Consider the following 14,011-nt stretch of genomic DNA (forward strand, 5'->3'; position numbering starts at 1 on the left):
ACACTGAGACTGCAGAGGAGCCGTTTTTCAGTCAATTTACAGGCGTTATTTTTAGCCCCAAAAGCACCTGAAAAACACCTTGGAAGGGGTCTTAGGGATAGGCAATGCTATGCGTTTGCTGTTTACTCAGTGTTGTGTTAGGAAAGCGAATAAATCACTTTCCTAACACTGACCCGCCTCTCGGCCAATCAGGTGCTCGGGTCTGGTTACCTGTCATCTGATTGGATGAAACAACAGGCGCTGTGATTGGACACCTGATAGAGAGGACCGGAGACATTGAGGAGCGTGGACGTGGAGGATGCCACCGTGACCCGCTGCGAGACAGGTAGGTCCCGACTCCCGGGCAGTGCACACTGGCAGCATTTGATGGGGCACAGTAGCGGCAATTGATGGGCACACTGGCAGCAATTGATGGGGCACACTGGCAGCAATTGATGGGCACACTGGCAGCAATTGATGGGGCACAGTAGCAGCAATTGATGGGCACACTGGCAGCAATTGATGAGTACAGTAGCTGCGTTTGATGGCACGGTGGCGGCAATTTACGGGTACAGTGGCTGCGTTTGATGGCAGAGTGGCTGTGTTTGATGGGCACAGTGGCTGTGCTTGATGGGCACAGTGGGTGCGCTTGATGGGCACAGTGGGTGCGCTTGATGGGCACAGTGGCTGCGATTGATGGGCACAGTGACTGCGATTGATGGGCACAGTGGCTGCGTTTGATGGCACAGTGGCTGCGTTTGATGGGCACAGTGGCTGCGCTTGATGGGCACATTGGCTGCGTTTGATACAGTGGCTGTGCTTGATGGGCACAGTGGCTGCGTTTGATGGGCACAGTAGCTGCGTTTCATGGGCACAGTGGCTGCAATTGATGTTTTTTTTTTTCAGTTTGTTTGCGCCCCCCCAAAAATTTTGAGCACCAGCCGCCACTGGGTTTAACCTTAAACTATGTAGAGGGTTCTTTACTGTAAGAGCGGCAAGGATGTGGAATTCCCTTCCACAGGTGATGGTTTCAGCGGGGAGCATCAATAGTTTCAAAAAACTATTATATAAGCACCTGAATGACCACAACATACAGGGATATACAATGGAATACTGACATACAGTATAATCACACACATAGGTTGAACTTGATTGACTTTTTTCAACCTCACCTACTATGTAACTATGTAATATAGTTGCACTTTCATCATTTTAATTAGTTTTCCACAGACTTTATGACCACTGTTGATAGGTTTTATACAGTTGCACTGATTCATCACTGTACTATGTATTCACAGGATTTTGTTGATTACTAATTTTCACATGATTTAATAATGTATATGTACGTTTAGTGCAGCTTGTTATTATTATGGTTTACAAAATTACCTAACAACTGCCTCCATGTTTTGGTGACATTTGTTGGAGAGTCGGATGTTAGTGTCCTTAAAGAATCCCTCCTTTGTTCCAGATGTGCCAATGGATACTATGGAAATCCATCAGTGCTGGGAGGATCCTGTGTCCCTTGTGATTGTAATGGCAATATAGACCCTTTTGAAGATGGCCATTGTGATTCAGTGACAGGAGAGTGTTTGAAATGTATTGGAAACACATCTGGGCCCTACTGTGAAAGATGCGCTGATGGCTTCCATGGAGATGCCATTTTTGTGAAGAACTGTACCGGTAAGATGTGATGTGGTTTATAATTTCTGCATTGCTTATTAAAGGAATGCAGAGGTGTTGTAATAAAGTTTATTTTATAAAGTTTTGTATTGCTTATATCTGATTTTTGAAGCTTGGCCAATACCAGGTTAGTGATGTTGTTTCAAAAACAGTGGAATGTTCTTTGCATGTCTCACAGCACTATACAGTGGGATGCCAAGCTGCCACATTATTTCTTTAATCACACACGATAGTTGCATATTAGTGAATGTACTGTAATTAAACTGAGCTAAAAAAGCATCCATGACAAATGACACCATACTGTGCCCTGAGAAATGTTATTCTCTCTCTCTCTCTCTCTCTCTCTCTCTCTCTCTCTCTTTACACGCACATTTATTTTATACTTTAATGGTATCCCAGTCTTATTTCGTAGAGCTCGATATTGAGTTGGCCCACCGTTTGCAGCTATAACAGCTTTAACTCTTTACGGAAGGCTGTCCACAAGGTTTAGTGTGTCAATGGGAATGTTTGACCATTCGTCCAGAAGCACATTTGTGAGGTCAGGCACTGATTTTGAATGAGAAGACCTGGCTCGCAGTCCCTGCACTAATTCATCCCAAAGGTGTTCTATCGGGTGGAGGTCAGGACTCTGTGCAGGCCAGTCAGGTTCCTCCACCCCAAACTCGCTCACCCACACCAAATTGCCAAAAGTATTGGACCACCCCTCCAAATCATTTGGCGGAGAGAGGATTATGGTGTGCGGTGGTTTTTCAGGGGTTGGGATTGGCTCCTTAGTTCCAGTGAAGGGAACTCTCAGGCTGGGTTCATATCATAGCCGCATGCGGCTCCCAGCAGGGGTCCGGTGCGTCCTGGTTCACCATTTCAGGTCCGATTTCAGCCCAAATTTTTGGCTAAATTCGAACCTGAAATGGACTAAAAGACGCACTGGGCTCCTGTGCAAATTTGCACCAGATCCGCAGCTGAGATATGTGAACCAGTTCTATAGAGAGTCAGTCAAAATCTCCTGCTATTGCGAATTGGATGCAGGGAAGCTGCATCCAATTGGCTATAGTGTGAACCCAGGCTTAGGGTGTCAGCATACCAAGGCATTTTAGACAAATCAAGCTCCCATCTTTGTGGGAACAGTTTGGGGGTGGTTCTGCGCACCAGTGCACAAAGCAAGGTCCATAAAGACATGGATGAGTGAGTTTGGGGTGGAGGAACTTGACTGGCCTGCACCTCAACCTGATAGAACACCACTGGGATGAATTAGAGTGGAGACTGCAAGCCAGGCCTTCTTGTCCAACATCAGTGCCTGACCTCAGAAATGCGCTTCTGGAAGAATGGTCAAACATTCCTATAGACACATTGCTTAACATGGAGGACAGCCTTCCCAGAAGAGTTGAAGCTGGTATAGCTGCAAAGGGTAGGCCAACTCAATATTGAACCCTACGGACTAAGAATGAGATGCCATTAAAGTTCATGTGCGTGTAAAAGCAAGCGTCCCAATACTTTTAACAATATAGTGTAGCTCAGATTGTATAATGTACATTAGAGACAGAGAGGGTTACAGAGGCTTAAATTACCTTTGCTGCAGCCTGTAAGCACACAGCCTGTAGTTGTTCATAGCGATTCCCAGGCTTAGAGCAATGTGATTTTGTGTAATAAAGTGTATATAAGGTGACTGTATTTCTAATGATGGCAAAAATGTGTGGCAAATGACCAAACAAGTAAAGGTTGCCTCTCTGCCTCTGCCAGTTATAGGCAAAAGAAAAACGTATTTGCCTAATAATAGATCAGCCCATTATAAGAGATAAAAACAACAATAATCGGGGCTACGATTAAAAGATATAAAGCAGGATATACAGTAACAACAATAAAACTGACCAGTCACTTCATTACTGCTGCAAAGCTTTATCAAATCACTGCCAATTTTACTACTGGTTTATGACTGCCATAACTTATCTTTATATTTGTTTTATGAGGCAATGAGTATCTCCAGCATGACCAGTAATAATGTCCAGTTGTAGGGGAAGAATGGTAGTATTTATTTAATGGCGTTTTTAAAGTATATGCGAATCTTTACCCTTTCAGTTTAAAATAGAAATGCACAACAAAACATTTGTGTGTGTATATATATATATATATATATATATATATATATATATATATATATATATATACAGTATCTCACAAAAGTGAGTACACCTCTCACATTTTTGTAAATATTTTATTTTATCTTTTCATGTGACAACACCAAAGAAATGACACTTTGCTACAATGTAAAGTAGTGAGTGTAGAGCTTGTATAACAGTGTAAATTTCCTGTTCCCTCAAAATAACTCAACACACAGCCATTAATGTCGAAACCGCTGACAACAAAAGTGAGTACACCCCTAAGTGAAAATGTCCAAATTGGGCCCAATTAGCCATTTCCCCTCCCCGGTGTCATGTGACTCATTAGTGTTACAAGGTCTCAGGTGTGAATGGGGAGCAGGTATGTTAAATTTGGTGTTTGGTGTATGGTGGGAGTGTCATGGTCTGGGGCTGCATGAGTGCTGCCGGCACTGTGGAGCTACTGTTCATTGAGTGAACCATGAATGTCAACATGTACTGTGACTTACTGAAGCAGAGCATGATTACCCTCTCTTCAGAGACTGGGCCACAGGCCAATGTTCCAACATGATAACGACCCCCAAACACACCTCCAAGATGACCACTATCTTGCTAAAGAAGCTGAGGGTAAAGGTGATAGACTGGCCAAGGATGTGTTTAGCAGACCTAAACCCTATTGAGCATCTGTGGGGCATCCTCAAATGGAAGGTGGAGGAGCGCAAGGTCTCTAACATCCACCAGCTCCGTGATGTCATCATGAAGGAGTGGAAGAGGACTCCAGTGGCAACCTGTGAAGCTCTGGTGAACTCCATGCCCAAGAGGGTTAAGGTAGTGCTGGAAAATAATGGTGGCCACACAAAATATTGACACTTTGGGCCCAATTTGGACATTTTCACTTAGGGGTGTACTCACTTTTGTTGCCAACGGTTTAGACAATAATGGATGTGTGTTGAGTTACTTTGAGGGGGCAAAAAATGTACACTGTTATACAAGCTGTACACTCACTACTTTACATTGTAGCAAAGTGTCATTTCTTCAGTGTCGTCACATGAAAAGATATAATAAAATATTTACAAAAATGTAAGGGGTGTACTCACTTTTCTGAGATACTGTATGACATTTTTCTATCTTTTTCTATAAGTGATCATATGACCTCTGTTCTCAGCTGCAAGAGCTGGGGGTGGAGACTGTAGGGGGCATGTCAGCAGGAGACAGAGAAGGAGCAATACACTGATCTTCCCAATAAAGAGGTGTGTAGGGTGCATGTCAGTACAAGTCTGATCTTTGTAGGACAGGCAGGCTGTTCTCCCAGCACAACCAGAAAACTAACCACAATGAGTTTGGATGTGCTCTCATGCCTAGCGTGGTCAGATTGAAATAGGAAAGCAGAGGGACTGGCAGGATCACCAGGTATTTCACACAAAGGAAGAAATACAAAGAGAACAGGAAACTTTTTAACACAAGTACCTGGTACAGCATACACACATCAGGAATATGAAATGTTGGGGTAACATATTCTTTAACACTGGAAATTTTTTTTATCTTTTTTAAGCATGTCAATGTCACCCAAATAGCTCTATCTCCTCAATTTGCCACCACAACACTGGATTGTGTGACTGTAAACCGCATGTCTCTGGAGAAAAATGTGATCAGTGTGAGGTGAGAGATGAAGCATATTATGGAGATTTAAAGGCAATGTCTACTGTTTTATAGGTTTTCTTACTGTTTTGGTTCTGTTCAGGATTATACAAAAGTGAAATTAAACATGTTTTCCTTTTTTTGGACTTAGGTAGACCTGTATATGAGTATGTGTATATATACTTTACACACTGAATTTGTAGGTGGTAAGAAAACTTTTAATGCAAAAGAGACTCTGTACGGTTGATTTACTGAAGCTGGAGAGTGCAAAAACTGGTGCAGTTCTACACAGATACCAATCAGCTTCTAGGTTTCTTTTTGTCAAAGCTTAATTGAACAAGCTGAAGTTAGAAGCTGATTGGCTACCATGCACAGCTGCACCAGATCTTGAACTCTCCAGTTTTGGTAAATCAACCCCTGTATGTCTCCACTGCAATAAAAATCTTACCTGTCTGAAAGCAATGTTTCTTCTGAATGCATGCCTTGGTACCAGGATGAATTAACTCCCTTAAAGGATATCTAAAGGTAAATTAATTTATTTAAAAAAAAAAAAAAACATGTCATACTTACCTCCTATGTGCAGTACGTTTTGCACAGAGTGGCCACGATCCTCCTCTTCTGGGGTCCCTCAGCGGCGCTTCTGGCTCCTCCTCTTCTCGAGTGCCCCGTCGGAGAAGCTCTCTCCCTTGGGGCACCCAAGTGGGCACGCTCCCGTGTCCTGCTGCTGCTATTGACACAGACAGCAGGACTCGGTCCTGCCCCTGGCTCCCGTGTCATTGGATTTGATTGACAGCAGGGGAGCCAACGGCTGCACTGCTATTATTATTACTATTATTATTATTATTATTATTATACAGGTTTTATATAGCGCCAACAGTTTGCGCAGCACTTTACAACATGAGGGCAGACATTACAGTTACATTACAATTTGGTACAAGAGGAATCAGAGGGCCCTGCTCGTTAGAGCTTACAATCTCCAATCAGGACACAAGACACCGGTTGGAGCTGGTGTGCTCGTTCCCGACGTGGGAAAGACATTGTTCAGTAAGTAAAACGGGGGCACTGGAGGGCTGCTACACTAAAGGAAGTTTTTCACCTTAATGCATAGAATGCATTAAAGTGAAAAACCTCAAGGGTTTACAACCCCTTTAAGCATGTAGTGGAGTTATGGCATTCCAGTCCAACCAATCAATATGCTGGAACCCTGAAGAAGACTGTGCAAATGAAAGCATTGGTGAGGGAACTCACATCGCTGGAGAGGAAGTACAGCAAAGTTTAGTTTGTGAAACTTGTTTTTTTATTAAATGTAATTTATAAAAAAAAACGATAAAACCATTTTAAATCATACTTTGTTTAACATAAACCTATTTTGATTCTTTTTATATTTTTTTTAATAATATGTTTGACCCTAAATAAATATTTTTATTTTAGACAGGTATTTAATATTGAATTTGAATGTTATATATAGGCTTTGTTCATCCAGGGGTACCTAAGTGTACTCTTGTGCGAGGGCCGCATTTACCCGCATGGTTTTGCACAGGTGTTCTGTGCATCCTCTTGCAGGCAGTCCCATTCATGTCAATTGGGATGCAATGGCTGCACGGATACAGCACGTGTGGGTGCAGACCCTTGAATGCATACTGTCTGTGTTTGGGGCTGCATACCCGCAGTGCGCCTGTGTGAATGAGGCCATATTATATTATATTATATTTTATTGCTGTTTGTGCCCTCATGTTTGTCAGCGAAATTTGGTTGTACACAAAGCACACAGCCAAATCTCCTGTTTCTAATCATAATAACAATTTCGTCTAAATGATATAATACCATCTCACCTTTTGATCGTATCCATCCTCTGGTGTGTGCCCCATCCAACCAACTAGACAAATAATCACATCCTCCTCGTTCAAGTTCCAAAAACACACTGCTAGCCAGCCTCCCTTAGCTGTCTGCGTGAGCCACTTTATTAGCATATCAATAGGAGGTCTCAAAAGCTTGAGGGTTCCGCCTCCAACAGCCAAACACCTCTTACAAAGCTTGTGACCTCACAGGATATCAATGACCATATAAGGATTTAACAGCAGAACACAAAACAACCAATTACTACAGGACATGATACAATATACTAAATGACGATGACTAAAGTTCCTCGTGCATGGATGAGAGATTATCTGCAGGTGTAGGTCATGGCACCCCAAACATGTTGATCAGGCATACCAGGGGCGACAAGAGCAAAACACCTCTAAACCGATAATGTCTTTGCAGAGTGAACGCATCCCCACCAGACGATCGTTCTGTGCATTGCACAGGGGCCCTTTTGCTGGCGGACATGTCCTCTCTCCGCAAACACCTCTCTCCAAACACCAGGAAGTTTTCCACTACCTAACAGGTCTCAGCCAGCATCGATCTGCCCCAGTCAGTTCTTTAGAACGGGCTGTGGTTGATCAGACACACTGGGAGACTTATGACAACACGTTAATATAAAATTTCCACAACATGTTCCCCTTGCATTAGGTCCAGGAGACACGATAACAAGCAAGAGGCAGGTGCAAATGCACATATATCCCCACTGGGAGATTTCCTGATCAGTCCTGTTTTGCTGACAACTATTAAAGTCTAGAGATTTATCTTCACTTTTGCCCCGGTGATGATGGTCCCAGGACAGGAAGTAAGGGTGAATCTTCCCAATAAGGACACAGCAATAGCAGACTAACAGAGCTTCTATTGCTTCCCCACTAAGTGCAAAAATGCTAATAACAGCAATTACATTTTAATATTTGTATCATGGCGTTCAAAATACTCATTTATACAGCATAGTTTGTAAGTTTTATATCTGATGCATTTATACTCTGTTTTTGACTTATAATTATTCATCTGTTCTAGGTGGAAAAAACTGTGAATATATTTTAATATTAATCAGTTGATAACTGATTTCCTTTCTTTCATCTCTATAAAAGTTAATTCAATCTTTTTTATTCACAGCCTGGGTTCTATGGCTTGACATCTGGCTTTGGCTGTTTGCCTTGTAACTGTAGCTTATCAGGGTCAGTTTCCGGAGTGTGTAATGATGCCGGTCAGTGCCCATGTGTTAATGGAGTGGCAGGACTTAAATGTGACATCTGTGCCCATGGATTTTACGGATATCAGGATGGCGGCTGTACACGTAAGTTTTTAAACTGACTCATTTCGATTTTAAAGACTAACCCCATAATGATCTGATTGGAATCGAGCAGGTAAGTGTTAAGCTTTTTTTTTAACCTGGGTGGCTTTGATCCAGAGATTGTACATTTCTGCTCGTGGGTCTCAGCACATTTCCTATTCCTGAACACCGCTCTGCAGCCTGCATTCTGGATTAGTTGGCTTTACAGAGATCTCTTGGGAATTCCTGACACACAGGACACAGCAAAGTGACAGTCAGGGGCTGGAAGTGTGCCGGAGCTAGGAGCAAATGCTGGGAGCCCAACTGTACAGCAACTGGATCAAAGCCTCAGCAGTAAGTGTAGTTCACGTTTTATGTTTTTCTCCCCAATCCAAAGATCAAATCTTCATGGAGCTTTTCTTTAAATTTCGTTATTGAAACTTATTATTCAGAAAGTGATTTGCTCTTTGCAACAGAATTACATTTCTTGTTTCAATAGAGTCTTTATCTAATAAAGTGCTTTCTTATATCCGTAAAACTCTGTATAGTTTTACGGATGTATTATACAGACTATGTTTCTGAAGGGTAGTAGGGGGGGCTTTCAAATAGACAATATATTGTTAGACTTCTAAAGTGAAGTCTTCAGAGCCTTGATAATATGTAGTGTACAGTAGTTTACTGCAGTTAGGAAAATATAAAGAATTGCTTATTGGTTGATATCTGTTACCGCTTTTTACTCATCTTTATCTGTCTTAGGGAATAATTCATTATTACAGAACACCAGATTATAGATAGATAGATAGATAGATAGATAGATAGATAGATAGATAGATAGATAGATAGATAGATAGATATTTTTCTTTAACTTCTCATCTTTTGTTATAGAAATGTATTGCAACATGCAAGTATACTTTACAAAAACTAAGCTACCCTGGAAGTTATTTGGAGCGGTCCTGCATTGCCCTCTGGTGTTTCTCTGCAGCATCATTTCTCTTTTTCAAACCTTTTAGAAACTAGAATCTTTTTTTGTCTTTCATGTGTTAATATCTTCATCTATGGTTTGATCTTAATTCACCTACCAGCAAGCACAGTTTTTTTTTACTTTTTGCAGCTAAAGTTAGATAAAAATAGATCCCTGAAACAATTTTAAGCAAAATATATTTAAAACTGAACTTGGGAATGATCTGTATTGCATATGTACATTGGTCCATCTTGGCACAATGTAAATATGCGTGTCTCATACCTGAAGGGCCACTGGGGAAGCTGACAATCACTGTAGTAGTTGGTGCTACTATAGTCAAAGCTGCAAACTTCTGGGTCCTGTGCGAGCGGCTTCCTTTCTGCACATTTACCACAGGGGGGTGCTCCCATGGCACTGTCACCATTTATAGAGCTTAGTATTTTTGTTTCAATAATTACAAGATGTTCTTTGATTGGATGAGGTGGAGTTCATGATGCCTCATCCCACCCTCTTCATCTTGTCCAATCAGAGAGCACCTTGTATTCACTGATAAAAATAGAAAGCCGGTCAGTACCTATGTGTTAATGGAGTGGCAGGACTTAAAGCGTTTGTTACCCTAAAAAAAAAATATTGATCCTGTTCCTTTAAAGCATGTTATACATCATAGTGCTTGTTCTGTGTAATTTGGCCCCTTCTATCACCTAAAAAACCTGGTGGATCCTGCCTAGTTCTGCCCTCTCCCCTGCAAACTGACCACAGTTTATCTTGGCTGCTGAGCCCTGACACCGTGGTCAGTTTATGTGCTTCTGTCATTCGCAGCTCTGCTGTCTCTCCTCTGTCCCCTCACCCCCCCGCCTGTCAGATCCTGTGTCAGTGCCCTAGTGCCCGCCCCCTCCCCTCCTGCTGCTGAAGTTACATTAAAGGTTTTATACCATTCTCTCTGTTTAATAATTCTGTGTGCCCCTGTGTCTGTATTTTATAAAAATAAGCCGCCCTTTACCTGTTTTTGGAGCGCTGCTTGGCACTCACGTGACCTGCCGTCTCTCTCCTCCTCTCCTCCCCTCCTCCCGGCTGACGGGGAGTCTCGGCCACGCCCACTGCAGCTGTCAAACCGGGAAAGGGAGAGGAGAGAGGCGGCGGGTCACGTGAGCGGCGCTCTGAAAACAGGTAAAGAATGGCTTTCTTTTGTAAAACACAGACACAGGGGCACACAGGATTATTAAACAGAGAGAATGGTATAAATTGCATATAGTGGCTTAACAACCACTTTAAATGTGACATCTGTGCCTGTGGATTTTATGGATATCAGGATGGCGGCTGTACACATAGGTTTTTAAACTGACTAATTTCGATTTTAAAAAGTTCTGTGTGCAGAGGAGAATCCACTCACAGAGAACCTCAACAGGAACCAGAAGATTGCAGCTATCACTGTAGTAGGGCCCATCAACTGGACCAATGTAACTATGCAATACAAGTAATTCCTGGAGATCAGCTTTAAGCCATATTCAGCAAGATATGTTTTATATAAAATTACTCTTTCAGTAAATGATATCAATTTATATTTTAGAACTAATAAAAAACATTATTACTGTAGCAGTAAAGAAACTCTGAGCTAAGGGCTCATTCACATCAGCCATTCTATTAACATTTCATAGGGTTCCATGGCCCAGCATGCAGTGAACCGCTCTATGTTGGAAAAAAGTACTGCATGCAGTATTTTTTTACAGCGCACAATGCCCGCACACCACCACAACACAGTGGTGTGTACTAGCCAAACTAGAGACAAGGCATTTTGCCTTGTCTTGTAGAAGGACTGCCTTGGAATAGCCGCCCAACACAGTCCCACTACATCTAGTGTGAATGAACCCTAAGGTAATATTTTATGTGTCATTGTCCTGGCTGCTAACTGTAAGTCAAGTGACTAAGGAAAATGTCAGCTTGCAACATTAAATATATCTATTTTCTCATACATACTCCTGTTCTATTTTTCTTATGTGTCCTATTTGTATTTTACCTCTGCCCCATCTCAAATGAATCTCACGGTGATGCTTTATAAGTTTTATATAATGATATTAAGTTTGTATAACAAAAACAGCTTAAGTGTAAAAGAAAGATCAATAAGCATTCAGTGATTTCACTGCTTTTCAGTAAATTGATAAGCTGTATTTCAAGAAATATTGCTTCAGTCCCTTAAATAGATGCTGTAATTTATATACAGGGTGACTAGTATCTATTTATTCTTTGTAACTGTCTTTCTTGATGATCAGATCTGTATGATATGTATGATGTTTGTCCTCAGCTTGTGACTGTGAGCATACACAGAATAACTGCAACTCGCAGACCGGAGAGTGTATCTGTCCCCCTCACACACACGGACCAAAGTGCGAATTCTGCAATGCCAACTACTGGGGCCATGATCCTGAGCTTGGATGTCTGGTATGAAATGGAATTACAAAATGCAAAATACAGTTGGAATGCAGGGAGGCGTAAAGCAGCTGTTACGAGAGTTGTATATTCATTCAATGTTTTTGATACACACAATAGTATCAGACCAGACTACCTAATTAATGGCCCTCCAATTAAAACCCTACTTCCTATCTAAACCATATCCTTCAACTAACTAGCCGAGGTTTTACCCTTTCTTCCAGTTACTGTTTGATAAGATCGATTGCCACCCATCGAATGTATACTTTTTGATGTATACTAGCCTCAGTATCACCAGTTTGGCTCTAAACCAGTAGTCCCAAACTGTGGCCCTGGGGCCAAGTGCGGTCCTTTTCTTACCTTCATCCGGCCCTTGGGGCACCAACTGACACCAATTATTGGGCACTATTCCTCCCATTAAAACCAATAATGGGACATGTTCTACCACCACTGGCCACAGTCTGGCCCCCCCATAAATTCTCAAGGACAGTAAACTGGCCCTCTGTTTAGAAAGTTTAGCGTACCGTAGTGTAAACTATACTATCAAAGTGACTACTACTTTTTACCATCCTATTAGCCAAATGTCGCGGCCACCTTTACTGTTAACTGCAAAAAAAAAAAAATATGAATGCAGCTAATGTAAGTAGTAAGTACCTAAAACTGTCTTGATGTCCTGAATTCCCTTCACCGCTGAGATTGGAAATGGCAGGGCCTGCACTAGGATTCACATTTTTTTAATTTGTTATTTTTTAACACTTGTCATCTTCAAATCTAGTGTTGAGATTGCACAAGCAAATAGTGTTTAGTTGAAGTGAGCTGCTGCAAAATCTTGCTCTAAGATTAGATATACAGTACATGCAGTATATACATGTTTTATCCCACAGTGTATGTAAAATGCATTATAACTATGTGAGAAAGGCTAGTAAAAAATAATAGTAAATGATTCACAGTGAATGTCTGGTGAAATTCACATTCCCTACTTTATACATATTCTCTTGTTCCTTCTATAAATGTGTTATAAATGAATTTATAAATGCAAAAAATATATATATATATATATATATATATATATATATATATATATATATATATATATATATATATATATATATATATATATATAGATAATTTATTATACAAACTCTCTTGAGTGTAGCACATTGATTTGATTCGTTTTAGGAATGCAACTGCAGTACAGATGGGTCTTCCAGTCTCCAGTGTGACCTCACTACTGGCCAGTGTGTGTGCAGGAAGGAGTTTGCTGGACAGACTTGCAATACTTGTTTATTTGGATACAGAAATTACCCCAGCTGCATCTCCTGTGACTGTGATGTAAAAGGAACCCAGTCGGCTTGGTGCGATGATAAACAGAAGATGTGTAGCTGTGAAGAAGCAACTGGTAACTGTGCTTGTAAGGTAAATGTACACTACAAATTCTTCAGATTGAATATAAAAGATCTGTATTTCAGGTGAATAAGTTTAAACGCAGTATTGCATTATTTTAGGTTGCTCAGATACTGCCATCTAGTGGTGTATTCACAACATACACTTGTGCATGTATGAAAACCTAGATACACTATTTATTTATAGTTTGGCTACAATAGAAGATATTTTGCTTAGTTAATGTTTTGCTTCTATTGTTTATTTATTGATAAAATTAGGGCCAGCTGTTTCTGATTAACACTTTATGTAACTATAACAATAAATGTTGTTTGTCCTCTCTGCTGGTATTTTTTTTTTTAATGATCATGAGTTTAGATCAGCACCCTCTCTGCTATCTCAATCTAACATAGCACTGTAATACCACACAGGTTCGTAGTTTGCTAGGCATTGGATAGAGAGATGACCTTATTAGTGTTTTTTTTCCTTTGTCCAGTCAGTCTGGGGGGTTAGTCAATGGCCAGGCTTTACTGTTAATAGCACACCAGACATAAAAACACACAGGGGTTGATTTACTAAAGGCAAATAGACTGTGCACTTTGCAAAGTGCAGTTGCACTCTACAAGAGCAGTTGCTCCAGAGCTTAGTAAACGGGCAGAAGCCCTGCTGACTTCCATCATCCAATCATGTGCAAGCAAAAATTCTGTTTTCTTTATTTTC

At 41.1% G+C, this 14,011-nt stretch overlaps 1 protein-coding gene across 1 annotated transcript in view; it reads left to right on the plus strand.

The window, feature by feature from the left end:
- Window positions 1-14,011, plus strand: part of LAMA1 (laminin subunit alpha 1) — a 235,980-nt gene that overhangs the window by 107,970 nt on the left and 113,999 nt on the right. Inside the window, exons 19-23 of the mRNA XM_073631377.1 lie at window positions 1,448-1,659; window positions 5,305-5,411; window positions 8,370-8,550; window positions 11,787-11,923; window positions 13,091-13,327. Of these exons, the coding sequence (XP_073487478.1) occupies window positions 1,448-1,659; window positions 5,305-5,411; window positions 8,370-8,550; window positions 11,787-11,923; window positions 13,091-13,327 (874 nt within the window). The remainder of the gene's footprint in view (window positions 1-1,447; window positions 1,660-5,304; window positions 5,412-8,369; window positions 8,551-11,786; window positions 11,924-13,090; window positions 13,328-14,011) is intronic.

Source organism: Aquarana catesbeiana, linkage group LG05 (genome assembly GCF_042186555.1).
Source record: "Aquarana catesbeiana isolate 2022-GZ linkage group LG05, ASM4218655v1, whole genome shotgun sequence".
Taxonomy (NCBI): Eukaryota; Metazoa; Chordata; class Amphibia; order Anura; family Ranidae; genus Aquarana; species Aquarana catesbeiana.